The following is a 19,546-nucleotide window of genomic DNA, read 5'->3' as shown; positions in this document are numbered from 1 at the left end:
GTGTGGAAATACATATTGGTTCATAAGATATCTGGTGAATTACACTGCAGTAAAAATTTTATCTGCCCTTATCTTTTGATTAGCAACACTTTCATGAAAACTATGTGCACTAGAAGAATTATCACATTAAAAATAACATCCTGAACCATGAACCTAAATGAAATTCAGCCTAAACAACATTTTGAAAATTCCTGGCTGAAGCAATAAATAAAATAAGGGAAAGGCAACTGCTCACCTATAGCAGATCGATATTGATGCATAGAACATAAAAACAAGTAACAGAAGACTGCCATATTGCCATGACTACAGCAGCGTGCATTTGGTTGTCCAAGTGGTTGTATGTGTGAATGTGTGTACTTGTATTTGAAAAAGAGCTATTGCTCGAAAGCTAGTGTGAACGCTGTTTTCTGTTACTTGTTTCTGTGCTCCACACACTGATCTGCTGTAGATAAGTCCACACACTGATCTGCCGTAGGTAAGGAGGTGACTTTACCTTAGTTTGTGTGCTGCTAAATAGAATTTTGAAATATTTATGCATTTGCCACATTTCAATTATGTAAGTATCTTTATCCAAGTAGTAAGAAAACTAGAGAAAGAACACAGGAGTGGAAATCATAAGAGATGGAAGTAAATCTAACTTTGTATGTCTCAACATCTACAGCACAATTGCTTGCTGTGATTGGCAATGTCATAAAAATGGTAGCTCGGGTCTGGGCTCTACTGGTATCTTCAGCAACAATATGTCAAAACATCCCACCTGATTGTCTAAAACTGCCACAATATGGCAAACAGTGAATTATAAAAAATATTTTGATTGGCCAGTGACCGCTCCCTCAATAGCGAGAGCAATAAGCATTCACTTCAAATTTCAGAAAAATTACTGCAGGCAAAGTTTCAACCTAGGAATTTTTGCATGCATTGAAATGTTATTGATGAAGAGGCACAGTGCCAGAATATTTGAAGACGAGAGCACAGGTGCAAATTTCAAAAGATCATATATACACAAGTCAATACTGTTTACTTGACAATAGTGAGAATTGCAGTGTAATTATATAATATTTTATGTTTTTAGGTAGTATTGTAAATGTGTCTCAGAAGGTGTTTTTGAACATTCTTTAACAGCACATAGTACCAACATACCAGTAATGTTCTTTAACAGCACATAGTACCTACATACCAGTAATGGTTTGGTTATGAAATTTTGTATTTTGGATGTAATGTTAACAAAAGAAAAGAATTAATTCCAAATTTAGTACTGCCTTCAATGTTTTATTTGATATATTTATTAATGCAAACATAAAGTTCTGAGTCAGTGTTTTGAAACTGTGAACTGAGAACAAAAAAAATAATCCAAGATGGGCAACAATCACTTCATTATAATTGGCTCACTACTGAGAGAATACTATTCACATTTTTTTAATATAACAAACAATAATTACATAATAGAACATGTGAGATCCTGTATCTTTCATAAACATCTATTTTCTGAGCAAATGGTGAACAGGCTGCTTTTGATTTCCAAGATGGATACTGTCATGTGTGAAGAACTACATGACATGATAGAAAAACTGCAATCTCGTAAAAAAGCGCTGGTATTCACTCCAGTTTGTTTGTCTGATCCCTTCACTGATCACACAGTTATCTATTACAAAGAGTACAGTCACCTGTCTCAGTACACAGTCTATGGTGATTTATGGGTTTCTGCGTCATTAGTAAAACAATTATCTAAGGTGTATACACTCCTGGAAATGGAAAAAAGAACACATTGACACCGGTGTGTCAGACCCACCATACTTGCTCCGGACACAGCGAGAGGGCTGTACAAGCAATGATCACATGCACGGCACAGCAGACACACCAGGAACCGCGGTGATGGCCGTCGAATGGCGCTAGCTGTGCAGCATTTGTGCACCACCGCCGTCAGTGTCAGCCAGTTTGCCGTGGCATACGGAGCTCCATCGCAGTCTTTAACACTGGTAGCATGCCGCAACAGCGTGGACGTGAACCGTATGTGCAGTTGATGGACTTTGAGAGAGGGCGTATAGTGGGCATGCGGGAGGCCGGGTGGACGTACCGCCGAATTGCTCAACACGTGGGGCGTGAGGTCTCCACAGTACATCGATGTTGTCGCCAGTGGTCGGCGGAAGGTGCACGTGCCCGTCGAGCTGGGACCGGACCGCAGCGACGCACGGATGCACGCCAAGACCGTAGGATCCTACACAGTGCCGTAGGGGACCGCACCGCCACTTCCCAGCAAATTAGGGACACTGTTGCTCCTGGGGTATCGGCGAGGACCATTCGCAACCGTCTCCATGAAGCTGGGCTACGGTCCCGCACACCGTTAGGCCGTCTTCCGCTCACGCCCCAACATCGTGCAGCCCGCCTCCAGTGGTGTCGCGACAGGCGTGAATTGAGGGACGAATGGAGACGTGTCGTCTTCAGCGATGAGAGTCGCTTCTGCCTTGGTGCCAATGATGGTCGTATGCGTGTTTGGCGCCGTGCAGGTGAGCGCCACAATCAGGACTGCATACGACCGAGGCACACAGGGCCAACACCCGGCATCGTGGTGTGGGGAGCGATCTCCTACACTGGCCGTACACCACTGGTGATCGTCGAGGGGACACTGAATAGTGCACGGTACATCCAAACCGTCATCGAACCCATCGTTCTGCCATTCCTAGACCGGCAAGGGAACTTGCTGTTCCAACAGGACAATGCACGTCCGCATGTATTCCGTGCCACCCAACGTGCTCTAGAAGGTGTAAGTCAACTACCGTGGCCAGCAAGATCTCCGGATCTGTCCCCCATTGAGCATGTTTGGGACTCGATGAAGCGTCGTCTCACGCGGTCTGCACGTCCAGCACGAACGCTGGTCCAACTGAGGCGCCAGGTGGAAATGGCATGGCAAGGCGTTCCACAGGACTACATCCAGCATCTCTACGATCGTCTCCATGGGAGAATAGCAGCCTGCATTGCTGCGAAAGGTGGATATACACTGTACTAGTGCCGACATTGTGCATGCTCTGTTGCCTGTGTCTATGTGCCTGTGGTTCTGTCAGTGTGATCATGTGATGTATCTGACCCCAGGAATGTGTCAATAAAGTTTCCCCTTCCTGGGACAATGAATTCACGGTGTTCTTATTTCAATTTCCAGGAGTGTACATTCTATTTCTTTGACACACTTTAAAATGCCTGTCCACCAACTCTCTCATTCTCTCTCTCTTTCTGATCTGTGCTCAACTCTAATTGACTGTATACAGGGTCGAACAGCAAGGAATTTATTCAGCACTTTAAAAAATACTGGTAGTGGGGAAAACATGCTACAACAAGGCAAGACCACCTAGGATAAGAATAGAGGGTGAAGTTACAGAAGTGAAGTTTTAGACAGACCTTCTTGGACAATATAGCATCAAAATGCTATACTTAAGTAGGCTCCAGAATAAACTTAACACAGGAAGGATGGAAGACATCATAACTATGTACAAATCCCAGAAAGAAATTGTTTTGGAAGCAGAAAGAACAGCCCTTGTATAGGATGAAAAGAAGAAGAAATATGTAGATGAGTTTTGCAGTAAGCTGGAAGGCATGATTCATGAAAAGAAAAGAACATATATGGAATGTGTAAGTGATAAGGTGTCATAATCAAGAGACTTATATATCAAGATCAGACAACAGGCTAAAATGAGTGCCAGGATGGAGAGGAATGAACATCAGGACAGTATATGCAGGAATATGGATGGGACAATAGTATGAAATAAGTCTAATGAAGCATAGGAGGTTATTTAAAAAGTGAGAAGTAACATGAGAGTAAGGACATTGTAAGAAAAATTCTCACTCAAGAATGAATAGGACATCATTCAATGTTATTGCACCTAAATAAGTTGAACTACAATGGAGAAGAAGAAGTTAGTATCTTAGAAGAAAACATATAGAAATAACAGAGGAAGATATGGAGGCAGCAATGTCTAAAGAAAAGTAGATAGGACTCCAGGACCAGGAAGTATATGAATGTAACTTATGAGGTGTGGAGGAAGTTTAACAATAAGTTTTCAACAGAAACTTTTTGGGAAAGTAGAAGATCCCCTAAGGAATGAAATTTGTCATATGTTGATTTATAAAAAAAGATGACAAGAGGGTATGTAAAAATTATAGAGGAATACATGTTATCCCAGCAACAGCTAGAGGGTACGTACAAATTATAGAGGAATAGATGTTATCCCAGCAACAGCTAGGTTTTTTTCTAGTTTTATCAGTAAGAAAATAGAAAATGATGTGTCAGATTTTAGTGAAGAGCAAAGTGGTTTTAGGCAAGGACCATCCTGTCTTTATAACATTCACTGTGTCAACAATTATTGGAAAAATATAGAAATAAAAATAAAAGTGTATATATGACTCTGTGGCCATGCAGAAAGTCTACGAAAATGTCCCTAGAATGGGAAGCAATGAGGAGGGTTAATGAGACATAAATGAAAACTAGGTTACCCAAAGTATTTCCCTTAATGAAGTTCTGAAATAAGGTTGTGGACTGTCATCTGTTTTGTTTGACATTTATTTGGAAGAAGCACTGGATGGCTGGTATAGGAAATGCTCAGACATGGGAATAAAGATGGTGACAATGCTCTTCATTCTCTTTTATTTGCAGGTGACCAGACAATTTTCTCTCATAATGAAGATGATATGGAATACTTGGCTGAGAAAGCTTAAGGAGGGGTATAACAAACTGGGTTTGGGAATATATCTGGACAAGGCAGAGTGTATGTGTATGGGACAGGACTGACTCTGTGGAAATTAAGGCAGAGGAAGGAGAAATAAAATACTCTGAACACAAATATTTGGAAACAATAATGGATAATTCCATTACAAGAGACAAGGACATTACTTCCAGAATAACAATGGGGAAGAGAACTGATAAAGTTTTGCATGGGATAATATGGAATAATAATATTCAGTGGGACATTAAGAAAGAGTATTTCATGCTTTTGTGGAGAAAATAATTCTATACAGAATTGAGATGTAACCTCAGACAAGGAAAGCTAGAAATAAAATTAGGACAGTGGTAATACTATGTAACAATGAGCTATAAAGGAGCAGTGTTACAGCTGTCTGAATTCATAGTAGTTCATTGTGAGGCACAATTATGAGAGAAGACATCTGCAATTAACAAGGGAATATGTACAGAGAATTTCAACCACAGGGAGTGATGGAAGACAGAAATTTAGGACTGGTGACTGGAACAAATGAAGCCTGTGGAGGTCAGAAAGGGTAACTCCCGGGGTGAATCACCATAGAAGAAGAAGAAGAACAAGAACAAGAAGACAAAGAAGAAGAAGAAAATACTCTTACAACTTGTTCCATGTAAAATATCAAATGGTAACTCAACTATTAAAACAGGATAAATTATATACTGAGACACATGCATAAAGTTTGTATCTTCACAAGTGCTGTTGAATTTAGAAATACACTTGCCGTAGCTTTGTTGTGGTGATCTGACTACTTTTCTGAAACTGTTACAGGCTGCATTCCTGTTCCAGCTTTATGATATATGAATATTCCTCCATAATGATTTTGGTAGTTCAGATTTGAACAAAAGAACTCTAACATTCAGCAAACAAACATTATTTTATTAATTGATTTATGATCCAGTGCCCCATAATGATGCACAATAAAGCTCAAGAGACTGTTTGCCTTGAGACGCCAATAAGATTTTTCACACTGAAATTCTAGATAACTTATATGTCCTCAAGATTAATGTGCAACTTCATTTTATAATCTGGTATGCTCATGCTCTTGACCATCAGCTCTATATGCTAGCATAAGTTTTGTCCATGCATTGTGCCTCACAATAAACTACTATGAATTCAGGCAGCTGTAACACTGCTCCTTTATAGTTCATTGTTGGCAGTCAGCAGCATACTTTTCTTACTTTTCAACAGAATTAAACAGAATTATGTTGCTTGTCCTTTGTCATCATCCTACCACCAATGGGAACTTTATTGATATACAAATAAAAAGAAAATAAAAAATAACTATCACTTGTAAGTGTACATAGCCCTTATATGAAACTTCCTGGCAGATTATAACTGTGTGCCTGACTGAGACTCGAACTCAGGACCTTTGCCTTTCATGGGAAAGTGCTCTACCAACTGAGATTCTGGAAACATCACCCAGGTTGTGGCTAAGCCATTTTTCCACAATATCCTTTCTTCCAGGAGTGCTAGTTCTGTGTGGTTCGCAGAAGAGCTTCTGTGAAGTTTGGAAGGTAGGAGACGAGGTACTGGTGGAATTAATGTTGTGAGGATGGGTCATGAGTCATGATGGGTAGCTCAGTTGGTAGAGCACTTTCCTGAAAAAGGAAAAGCTCCCAAGTTTGAGTCTCGGTCCGGCACACAATTTTAATCTGCCAGAAAGTTTCATATCAGTGCAAACTCCGCTGCAGAGTGCAAATCTCATTCTGGATATGTAGCCCTTATACATCCTCACCATAACACTCTCATATCCAGTCTGCACTCCATATCCAGTCTGCACTCCCCCTCCCCTTTCACCACTCAACTCACATAACTGGACCATCAGAAGTAATATGGTTAGTTCCTATCATGTTCCTTATGGTAACAAACCATAAGATCCATAAATTAATTGTTTGTTATTTGATAAACTTATTTTGTAAGAAATTGTTTTCAAATGAAGATTATCTCATTCTTAGCAGCTGATAGTTATCAATGTGAAATGACCTGGCTATAACAGCCTTTCTTTTTTCTTATAAAAGAATAAAATGCATCTCAAATTCTTTGTGTTTACATATATTGTTTAGCAGCTTGTACCAGATATTTTATTTAAATTTTAAACCATTTTGCCTAACATAAATATCTCCTTCTTCCTCTCTGTCACCCTCGATCCCTCCTACCCTCTGCTCCCCCCATTCCTCCCCCCCCCCTCTCTCTCTCTCTCCATCTTTCTCTCATCTTGTAAAAAAGCTTATGGTTTTATACATAACGATGTTTTCCATCCAAAAAATCATTGTAAATCTGTGACTCATATATTATTTTTTTCTGTGTTCCATTTTTTCTTTCATTGGAGACCGTAACACATATTTCCATTGATAATGTTTTCTGTTTGGCAAACCTTCATGAATGTTAAAAGTAATGTACTTTCTTAAAGTATTTGAACTCTGTATTTCAGATTGAAACGTCGCTTAGAGGCTCTCCAAGAATTAAAATTTGGATCCCAAAATTCTGGCTTGAATCGTGTTGGAGTTGCTGTACCTAATACCAACAAACATGCAGTAGAAGGGTCAAATCCTATGTGGAGAACAGAAGCAGTTATTGATTATGACAATGTCAGGTATGCTCTAATGACAACAATAATAAACAAAAAATAGTTAAAAAATGGCTCGAAGCACTGTGGGACTTAACATCTGAGGCATAATTTTGATTGGGGTGACATGTGGGATGCCTACTTTGTCCCAGAAAACAAGCAATCATCACAACTCTGTCACTTAGGTCTTTGTGCAAAACCAAATCCATCCAGATTTTACTTGTTTGGAAAGTAATATCCAAGGTTTTCTTGGATGGAACAAACATTCTCCTGATTGTCCAGGATCACAGTTACTGTAACACACAGCAAAAACTATGGTAGGCAGGGGATGTGGGGTAACTGTGGCTAATCCACTATAATTCTTGTATTCGTACACATCAGCACGAAATATTTTTGCAGCAGTTGACCAGAGAAGTATTTGACCATCCATCCACATCCTTGTGTGTGCTCTCAATGGCTGCCCTTTCTCTCTCTCTCTCTCTCTCTATCTCTCTCTCACTCTCTCTCTCTCTCTGTCTCTACTACTACTACTACTACATTTGAAACTCCTCTCTGGTCAACATTTTCACCTTGAGCAAACAAACTGAATTTTTATAATTGTTTGCTTGTCTCTGTAGCTTAATTCATAAGAGTTGTAGAACTTCACTTGTACTTGAAGTAAAGACTAACATTATATGATAATATAATAAATTCACAGAACTTCACTTGAACGTACCTAAATCAGTGTCTGTGGTAATACTTATGGTACTAATGTATACATGGAAATTAAGATGATACTATGTATATTAATATGTTCTAAAGGAGAGAATTTTGTGTAAACGACAGCAGACTAAATCAAATATTAATCACTGCATTTAAATTATGTGTTTTTGTAAATAGGGTTGTATATGTTTCCTAAAAGCCCATTTCTTTTTTATATGGGCTTTCTCAGGGATTATGCTTGTCTTTTAGATAGGATTTATGGAATATAATCTGTGTGTGTGTGTGTGTGTGTGTGTGTGTGTGTGTGTGTGTGTGTGTCTATACGCATCTGAACTGTTGTTCTATTAGGTAGGCCAACATTTGTGTATAATACAGTACACAGGGAATTTCCAAACATTAAGTTGTAATCATGTGAACTAACATAATACAAGAGTCAACTAGGGAGAGAAAATCACAACAGCAGGAGTATTTTATTTGCTTGTCAATGATAGTTCTAATAAACATGAAATTAGCTTACATAGAAATCACTGAATCTGTTCTTACATCAACTGTAAAATGCAAGCAAAATATACTAAGCTCACTATGGAAAATGTAGCTAGAGTTTCTCAGAAAGTGGAATTACTAGTAATATAATAAGGATCATTAAATTCTTCCCAAAAAGCACCTGTTCTTCTGGGTAAACTGATGTATCAAAGGATGTACTAAAAACATTTATATTCTGGGTGAGTGACACACATATTTAGTAGTGTAACCAGTTCACAACAGATGCTACAAGCATATCACATAAATATCAGCTCATCTTTTGAGTCAGCTTTTGTCATAAAAATTTGCCTAGATTCCTTGTAAAAAGACCAGTGCCCACTTCCCACAAAAAGGCGCAATGTGCTCTTTATAGTTTGGCCTTTGCAAAGGGTTCTCTACCAGTTTCATAGGGGCTTTGAGTATGTTCCTTACAAAACATCATTGATAATCTTCCATAGTATGATGGAAGGTACATTCCTATATATTAAAATTAATCAGTTTTTGAAAATATAACATTACTAGGTAGATAAAAAATCTACTCACCAAGCAAAAGCAGGAGAAAATACATATAAAAGTTATGCAATTCTGCACGCTTTCAGAGCCAGTAGCTCCTTTTCCTAAAGAAAGGTAGAAGGGAATGGAACAGGGATGAAGAAAAAGGACTGGAAAAGTTGAGGAAATGGGGAGAGTTACTGAAAAGTTGCCCGCAACCCTGGTCGGGGAAACTTATGGGACCGGGTGAGAAGGAAAGACTGACTGTTGAGGAGATGAAAGACTGACTGTTGAGGGCTGTACTGGATGAAATTTGAAAACCTGAGACCTTCAAGGTGGAAGTAGGGCAATAAAAAGTCAGAAATTACTGACAGAACATTGTGCAAAGCCAATCATTCCAGCCACCCCAAAACTGTTGTCTTCAAGGCACCAACTGAATACCATAGCTGAACACATGAAACCTGTAGCACAAAGACTCCCTTCGTATATGAAAGACACCAACCATTTCCTAGATTATCTACAGTTTGTGCTAGTCCCACTCCTACCACACACCTTGAGTATCAGGATTGATGATACCTCCCTCTATAACAACATTCCCCTTGTACATGATCTGTCTGCTGCTGAAAATTATGTCAATCAGTGTCCACTTGATTCCAGACCTATGACATCCTTCCTGCTTTCCTTATACTTATGAACTACTACTTTACCTTTATGGGGCAGACATACAGATTGGTAGTGCAACCTTGGCAACCAGGATGTCTCCTATCTATGCCAATGTTTTCATGGGTTGCTTGAATAACATTTTTGCCATATAAACACATAATGAGACTGACCAGTTAAAATTTTTGGAACCTCTAAATACTTTCCCACAGTTAAATTTTGCATGGTCCTGTTCTGAATCACATGCTACTTTCCTTGATGTTAACCTCATCCTCACCAAGGCTCAGCTACACACTTCTGTTCACATTAAACGTGCAATTAAATAATAGTACTTCCATTTTGTCATCCTTTCCAGGTCAAATATTCCCTCCCATACAGCCTTAGCATTTGAGGCAAAGGTATTTTTTCAGATGCACACTCATTAGAGCAATATTCCACAATTTTCACTTTAGCCTTCACCGGACATAATTACCCTACTAATCTAATTTAAAAGCAATTTTCTTGGGCTATCACATCCAACCTTGGTATTGATGAATCCTCAAAAAAATGGCTTTAGGAGTGCACCCCTTCTCAGTCAGTACTGGCCTGGTCTTAAATGTATTAATCAGCTACTTCAACAGGGCTGTGACCTTCTAAAATCTTGATCTGAAATGAAGTCCATTCCATCTGACATTTTGCCCATCACAACTAGAGAATAGTTTTTTGTTGCCCTCCTTCCTCCCCTCCACTCACGCACATATCACCATAATATCCTTGTCAGACCCTATGCTCCTTCTGCACCCATTTCTCTATGCTATGGCACCTACCCCTGTGACTGTCCATGCTGTGAGACTTGCCCTAAGCACCCTCCTACCACCACATATACCAGCCTTGTAACTAGCAAACATACTGCCAAAGGAAGATCCAACACGTCTCATACCAGTTATTACGTAAGCACTGTTTGGCCTTCTATGTAGGTATGACTACCACCAAGTTATCAGTTAGGATGAAGGGGCACAGTTATACACCAACAGCACACAATATCCTGTGCCAGAGCATGCTCTACAACATGAAAGTCTGCCCCCCCCCCCCCAACCCCCCTCCTGACATTGCAATATCAGTCTCTGAAAACTCAAGAGGTGGGAACTTGTGGTACAACACATCCTTGCCTCTTGTCATGCACTGGACCTAAATTTGTGTTAATTTGTTCAATCTCAACATTTCTTTTCAGTAGTTATTCCTTTTCTTCACTCTCTTTTACTTTTCTATATCTTTTATTCTCATACCTGTCTATTCTCTCCCCAATCCCACCCTCCCGCCACCTATCTACCGTGTGTAATACACTTAGCTTTGTGCTTCTATTAATTCTTTCATGATGTTTTGTCAATAATCTGTTTTGATTGCTATCCAATCATTCACCTTTAAGCTCTCAGGTTTTCAAATCTTCTCCAGTGCAGTTCCCAACATTTGGTCTTTCCTTCTCATCCCATCCAGAAAATGTTCCTCAACAAGTGTTCTCAGTGACTTTTCTGTAACTCTTCCCATTTCCCAAACCTTGTCAGTCCTTTTCCTTCATCCCTCTCCCTTTCTCTTCGAGATTTCTGCCAGAAGAAGGAGCCACTGGCTCCAAAAGATTGCACATATCCATAACTTTTGTATCTGTTATCTCCGGCCATCACTTGGTGAACAGATTTTTAATCTATCCATTTATATTATAGTCCTAATTATTGAATAGACTCTTGCAACAATAGTAAACAAAACTTTGTGTTACAAGGTGCAATTGTCATACAAAATTCAGCATATAGTCACATAAAGTACAGTGTCTTTTCTTCATTTAATTAACCGATTTTGCATTACAAAGAAAAAAAAGGCCACACAGTAGATGTTTGTAGTTATACAGTTGTTCTAATCAATTCTTCACATTCCATATGATAGGACACAGACAAAAGAGTGATAAGGTAGATTTACAAATAGTTCTTAGATACTTTTTTTGTAGTATCCTGCCCACTCTTCTAATATAGGGTGACTAGGAAGCTGTTTTCTCGGATTGCTGGACAACAATTCAAGCAAATCATATTAATGGAGTTTATTACAGTAAGTTAAATTGACGATGCTTAACTCTGCATATTCACAAAGAGTTGTCAAAAGCAAATGCCGACATGCAAATAATCATTGTCCTTTGGTATATACAATTTCAATGCAAGCAAAACAATTCTGTTCATAAGTCACTGGTGTAGCATTTATATGATGGCTCGTCTTCCACTGTGGCTGTGGCTATGTGGGATGGAGCTTATATTCTGTTCGTATAGATGCCACTCCTGTCTTGGTGTCATCTTAGCCAGCATACTACTGGCTGAAATAGTCTCACAGCCTTCTCTCCTCTTCCGTTCTTCATCATTGTGGCAGCTCTTGTCAATACACTAGAACATTTTAATACCTCAAAAACTAATAGGGATTGTAACAATATTATGAAAAGGACAGCTGCTACTCACCATATAGTGAAGATGCTGAGTCGTAGATAGGCAGTGTGGCCTCAGCAACCAGAGACTGTGGTCATGTATGTGTGATTTGCATGTGTATGTGTATGTGTATGTGTGTGTGTGTGTGTGTGTGTGTGTGTGTGTGTGTGTGTGAAGGAGGGAGGGAGAGAGAGAGAGAGTGTATGTTCTATCTCCAATGAAGGCTTTGTTGCCTGAAGCTCATTTTCTGACAGTCTTGTTCTGTCTGCAACTCAGCATCTCCACTATATGGTGAGTAGCAACTATTCTTTTCATAATGTTGTTACATTCCATCCTGGATTTTCCATTGTTGAAATTAATAGCGAGTATCACAAAATACCTTGGGTTCAGTGTGGGGTGGCGGTGGAGTGGGTGGACTGCTGTGGCCTGTTGTAGGGTTGTCAACCACTGAGGGCTACGGAGGGTTGAAGCCTCTCTGACATTTCTAGGTCCCCGGTTTAATACACAATCATAAAATACAGAATGAACATACTGAGATCAGCTGTTCAAGGAATGAACTTCAGTATATTTTGTGTTAAAAGGCATTTCAAACTATCTTTACACCTGTAAGTTGTTGAAATGCTTTGCATATTTCCATTTACAAAAATTGTTAAGAAACGTTGAGAAAACTGATAGCTTTTGTGTACTACAGAAATATGTTGTGAGTTTGATGGTTGTAGCTTAGTCACATATGCTGTGTAGCCTTCCTTAAACTCCTGTCATATTATAATTGAGATTCATTGTATGTGTATATGTGTGTGTGTGTGTGTGTGTGTGTGTGTGTGTGTGTGTGTGTGTGTGTGTGCGTGTGTGTGTCATAAATTTTATATGATTCAGCAAGCCACAGAAAAGTTCAAAAGAGGACACTGCAATAAAAACTGATAATCTAACCTCCTCCCTCCCAAAATATATACTGAACAAAACATTAATGCTGCACTGACAATGTAAAGGGACCAGTGTAGTCCTTGCTGATCACACCTACTGTTTAATAATTCAATTAGTAGTTGTAAATAGTTTTTCTGATTGTTGTTGTTGTTGTGGTCTTCAGTCCTGAGACTGGTTTGATGCAGCTCTCCATACTACTCTATCCTGTGCAAGCTTATTCATCTCCCAGTACCTACTGCAACCTTCATCCTTCTGAATCTGCTTAGTGTATTCATCTCTTGGTCTCCCTCTATGATTTTTACCCTCCACGCTGCCCTCCAATGCTAAATTTGTGATCCCTTGATGCCTCAAAACATGTCCTACCAACCGATCCCTTCTTCTAGTCAATTCTGATTGTAAAAAAAGAAATTTATTTGCAAATTTGATGAAGTGCTTGAAAATAATGGTGCAACATAGAAAGGGTTCACATATCTGCACATCAAATATAGCTAAGCTACTCACACTTAATAATACTAAGGACATTATGCATATAGGGATGTCAGTTTTAACAAAAGCAGCAACTTTGCTTATATAGAGAGTGTATTGTGTATCTTGCTCTTGTGTTTGTAGCATCAATACTCACATACTAGCTACTCAATTTATGAGCACAGTTGTAATGGTTGTGCATGTGTTCCACATCTACTACTAAAATATTGGATCTATTTCAACCAACGTTGGTAAAAATCAATTAGTTCTGTATATTCTGCAGAAGCAGTTCTGATCTCGTTATGGGTTGACAGATAACATCCAATAATTTCAATCATTTCTTTTATTGGGTCAGTACTGTACAGGTTTTTTACATCCAAGGATGCTAATGCTGTATTATTTGGTGTATATATCTGGGACTGGATCAGACTCTGAATGTGGCTCTCCAGCAGGGATACGACTTCCTCAAATCTTGGCCTGAAATGAGATCCATCCTTCATGAAATCCTCCCCACTCCACCAAGAGTGTCTTTCCGCCGTCCACCTAACCTTCGTAACCTCTTAGTTCATCCCTATGAAATCCCCAAACCACCTTCCCTACCCTCTGGCTCCTACCCTTGTAACCGCCCCTGGTGTAAAACCTGTCCCATGCACCCTCCCACCACCACCTACTCCAGTCCTGTAACCCGGAAGGTGTACACGATCAAAGGCAGAGCCACATGTGAAAGCACCCACGTGATTTACCAACTGACCTGCCTACACTTTGAAGCTTTCTATGTGGGAATGACCAGCAACAAACTGTCCATTCACATGAATGGACACAGGCAGACAGTGTTTGTTGGTGATGAGGATCACCCTGTGGCTAAACATGCCTTGGTGCATAGTCAGCACATCTTGGCACAGTGTTACACCGTCCGGGTTATCTGGATACGTCCCACTAACACCAACCTGTCAGAACTCCGGAGATGGGAACTTGCCCTTCAGTATATCCTCTCTTCTCGTTATCTGCCAGGCCTCAACCTCCACTAATTTCAAGTTGCCGCCGCTCATACCTCACCTGTCTTTCAACAACATCTTTGCCTCTGTACTTCTGCCTCGACTGACATCTCTGGCGAAACTCTTTGCCTTTACAAATGTCTGCTTGTGTCTGTGTATGTGCAGTTGGATATGTGTGTGTGTGTGCAAGTGTATACCTGTCCTTTTTTTCCCCCTAAGGTAAGGCTTTCCACTCCCGGGATTGGAATGACTCCTTACCCTCTCCCTTAAAACCCACATCCTTTCGTCTTTCCTTATCCTTCCCTCTTTCCTGATGAAGCAACCGTTGGTTGCGAAAGCTTGAATTTTGTGTGTATATTTGTGTTTGTTTGTGTGTCTATCGACCTTCCAGCGCTTTCGTTTGGTAAGTCACATCACTGTTTTAAGCTCCAAAACAAAATTGAAATGTGTGAACTGATATAAGTTAATTGTTAAGAAATTTATTTAATTTATAGCATGGTGGCAACATGTTGTTCACAATCGATGAACTGTATTTTCATCTTTGTGAATCTTAGTACTCATCATTTTAACTGATATCTTTTCATGGTCATTAAGAAGATATTGGGGGCTGTCTATCATTTTACGTAGACCAGTCTGGAACTACTAAGCTGGATCTCTGTAAATTTCTTCTATTTCATTTTCTGCAAAGAATTAGTCTATTTTCCTAATGTCATCACCTTCATATGTAAGTACTGCCACATTCCTCTTGTGTGCTTCAATGACCACTACTTTATTCTCTAATTTTGTATAGAGATTATTTTAAGACACAGCTCTCAAGATTCACAACTTTACAATACTTTTAAGGTTGAATAATGTTTATTTTGAACTAGTTTTCAGCTTATTAAGTCATGTTCAGGAAACAACTGCCTAGCATCTGGAATGGACACTAATTCTTAGATGACCAAACATTATACATGAAGATACAATTATTTGCATAGAGCATTGTGCATCACACTTGTTTCTTAATGTTGCAGTTGCTCTTTACACAGTTCCCCCCCCCCCCCCCCCCCCACACACACACACACACACCCACACCCCACCCCCGCCCACCTGAGATAATGTTAAACTGGGTAGTCTTCATTTATGTTGTACAAAAAACCTTTTTTTAATTGTAAACTAAACTTTAGGCAATGGACAGTATTATACACAATAATTATAATACATAATCATTCATTATTACTGTATATAAGGTTATGTCACAGTTGTGAGGTTGAGGTTATGACATTGGTTGAGAACTGTCTCACTGGGCACTAGTAACTTATTTTGAGGAGAAAACATGTTTTATATTGCAAATAAATTTTTTATGTTGAAGTTTGTCTGGTAAGAAATGGGAAATTCTGTTATGTTTTTGTAGCAGTATGTTTCACTGTGGCAGTTTGTGGGTATGTGGCTGGTTGATAGCATCATGTGAAGTTTAAAAGTGGGAACATGTTCAGCTGCAAATAATTGTTTAGAAGCAGCTAGGGATTTTAAGCTAAATGTCTGTATATCTCAAGTGATTCTGATAGGCTGTTTTCTTCCTTTATTGATTAAATGTAGTACTTCTGTATGAATTTGGTATTTGTGTTCTTTCTTCAACACATGTTCAGCAAAGGTGGCATCTGAATTAAGTGATCTCCAGCTGCCTTTGTGTTGAATCAGCCTCATTGTTATGGACCTACCAATCTAACCAATATACAGCTTGTTGCAGTCATTGCAAGTGATTTTATAAACACCACTGTTATTTAATAATTCTGTTTTGCCCTTCCTGTTGAATAGGACATACTGCCTTTTACATAAAATGAAGTTCTGTAAATGCATGATTTGAGGGTTTTGGCCAATTTGTCAAATAGCTTTTCTAAATAAGGAATGGTACACCAGTTGGTTTTAGATATGACTCTTGCTGCAGAGGGGGCATACACAAAGGGCAACATTTTTCTTCTTTGTTTTTTGTGTAAAATGTTATCAATTAATTCAGGGGGATAGCCATTGTTTGACGCAATACATTTAATGGTGTCTAACTCTGTTTGACAATTCTCTTTTGACATTGGTATGGATGTAAGACAATGTACAATGGAATGGAAGGTGGAATGGAAGGCAGCATTTTTGTGAGATATTGGGTGTTGTGAACATGAGGGTATTACAGTATCTGTTGTAGTGGGTTTTCTGTAAATTTTGAAACTATGTATATTTGTAGTGATATCTATGTTGAAATCTAAGAAGTTAATGGATTTCTCACCAATCTCCATGGTAAACTATATGTTTTTGTGATGGGAGTTTAGGTGTTCAAAGAATGTGTTCAGTTGTCTTTTGGTTCCAATCCACAGACACAGTACATCACCTGTACCAAGAGCCAGCAAAAGAGCTCAATGGATAGAGCAGTTTTGTGCCCAGTGCCTTCTTTGCTTTGTTTAACAATGTTCTCCTCTAATTACTGAATGCCTCTCTTATATATCACCTTTGTCTTTACCCATTATAAACTGCATTACATATTTGCTTCACATTCTTACACTGAGCATATTAGTCTCATGTTTACTTGTCCCTTCTCTGATTATGTAATACATTTCATTAACTAGATAATCTAATTAATTGATGTGTGTGGTGTTTTATAATTTTTTTCTTGGAACAGCATGTCAAAGGGTACAACAGGCCCTCTGACTTAAATTCCTCTGATCATTTCTTGCCTAAGTGGCAGTCTGGAGGCCACTAATTACCTATTGCAGTCTGTTGTTTCATAGATTTGCCTTCTTCCCCTATTTATTTTATCATTCTTATTTTATTCATTTGGCTCTGTAAGCGTGTCAATATGTGTGTCATTATATTTTTATCTAAAATCACTACAACAATGTATCAGAATTATTGTCACTAAACCATTTCCTTTTTAAGAATCTATGTTTAACTTCAGTCATGTTTTTGATTTATATCATTTTATTACTGTAATAACTTATACACCTGGTAAGGCCACTATCGACTGTACATATTGTATTCTTCTTTTTATCCCATATCATACAATTATACAACTGATGAACACGAGTAAGCCTACAATAGCAACATCTAATGAGCTTATGACACAGTCCTTTTGTGCTGACTGTTCATCAGTTAGTTTCATACAATAGTGCTGTTAACAAGATGACTGCACTGACACTGTGACTCATTATATACCATATTTTAAATATGTGCAATGATGCTAAGCTTACCTGGAGGTAAGTTCTGGCCAACCATGTAGTCATGTGATTTTATAGTTTTTTGGATTGAATTTTTCCTTTAATAGGAATAATATAATTAACTATTTTTATGTATACAATTATACATAAAGCTCTGCAAACTTGCCTTTTATGTATTACATAATATCAAAGGAGATTCTTCTTCTTATGTAATTTATTATTTATGATGTGTGTGTGTCTACATGCAATCTTTTTTCAAATAAACTGCAATTTACTAATTTTTGGAAATGAATCACGAAATGATATTTTGCATTGTCGTTGCATATATAATGCCTCCTCAATACAAGGATGATAAGATGAAGATGTGAAATCACATCTAACAAACTTTGTAGAATATCGTAGCAGATCTTTTGTAAATCCTTAATAATTCTGCCTACTTGTTACAGTGATACAAAATTTATAAACTTTAAATTAATGGAGACATATCCTTTTTTTACAGCCAAAGTAGTGGTGATTCTGATATGATTGGCATAGAAGACAATCCTGAGTTTCAGCCCAGTAAGAACAAATCACAGTTCCTTGACGGTCCACAGCCAAGAAAACTTACTGGGATTCTCAACAAAGAATTCACTTTTCATCCAGATGACTCTGACGACAAATTAAAAACTGAAAGTCAGTACCTAAGCCCTGATTCGTTAGGTGAAGGACAACAACCAAGAAGAATTACTGAAACACTTAATAACAATTTTATTTTGCAATATGACAATGATGCTAATGATCTTAATCAGAAAACTCAAAGTGTAAATCCTCTTGCCAACGGAAATCTGACAAACACAGATAATTATGAAGGAAATGACAATTTTAGTTTCAAGCCAACAGAGTCTGTACCTGTTACACAGTTGTAGTGAGGCTGCCTCAGACACTGTCTCAGGGCAGTACTTATATGTTAAGAGTTATGATCTTCACTTCATTTCTTAACTCTAAATGATAGTGTGAGAAATATGTACTGCAACTTACTTCATTTAGAGTACAGCTGAGCACTTAAGCTGTTATGATTAATTACATTTTTTTCTGTGTATTCATGTTTACCTTTAAATGTCTGTGATTTTCCTTAGAAGTTGTAAATTTGCATGAGACTGACATTGCAGGTATCTTGTTGTACTCTTTTTTATAATCAAAAGAAATGTATTATATTATTAGTGGAGTGTTAAGATAAATATTTTAGTTACAAAGCTGAACTTCATACATTGTGAGTGTAATATATATAAATTAACACAGAAATGCATATTTATGACCAATGTATGAAATTAAATACATATTTCTTAAAATATTTTTAATATTGTGAATAGTTTAATTATTTGTTTGCTCACTACCAACTGTGATAATTTACCAAAAATAAATAGAAATGATGTGATGAATTAAAGACAAACACACATAAATTTAAGCAAAACGGATGTACTAATATAACACTTGCAACAGCTTTTACCATTAATGAGTTTTTCCTAAGACATTACTGAGAATCAGTCTGAGTTCATTATAAAAAAAAGAACATATTTGGCCTCCTCCTCTCTCTGGCACCTCCCCCTTTGTCTTTTGCCCTTTCCTCATAACAGGTGGCTCCCTTTCATACTGGGGTGTAAGCCACCTGCCCCTCCTTCCTAACCTTCCCCTCTTTCTTCCTGGAAGTATAAACTAAAAGTTCTGAAAATGAGATCATTTTCCTACCTTTTAAATGTATCAGCAGGACTGGAATTTCATCTCTTCCAGGTAAGTACTGGCTAACCATACTGTCCATTTTTCTAATCCAATATTTTTCTTTTCCTTTTCTTTTTAAAAAAAAATGAATTTTCTTTTC

General features: G+C 38.3%; 1 protein-coding gene across 1 annotated transcript in view; it reads left to right on the top strand.

Annotated features, from left to right (window-relative positions):
• The window catches only part of LOC126195147 (cadherin-23-like), a 460,891-nt gene extending 441,885 nt beyond the window's left edge, over nt 1-19,006 (top strand). Inside the window, exons 32-33 of the mRNA XM_049933652.1 lie at nt 7,177-7,338; nt 18,191-19,006. Of these exons, the coding sequence (XP_049789609.1) occupies nt 7,177-7,338; nt 18,191-18,596 (568 nt within the window). The 3' untranslated portion in view covers nt 18,597-19,006. The remainder of the gene's footprint in view (nt 1-7,176; nt 7,339-18,190) is intronic.
• Nucleotides 19,007-19,546: the final 540 nt, after the last annotated feature.

Source organism: Schistocerca nitens, chromosome 7 (assembly GCF_023898315.1).
Source record: "Schistocerca nitens isolate TAMUIC-IGC-003100 chromosome 7, iqSchNite1.1, whole genome shotgun sequence".
In the NCBI taxonomy this organism is placed as follows: domain Eukaryota; kingdom Metazoa; phylum Arthropoda; class Insecta; order Orthoptera; family Acrididae; genus Schistocerca; species Schistocerca nitens.
This window is presented reverse-complemented; position numbering and strand designations above follow the sequence as displayed.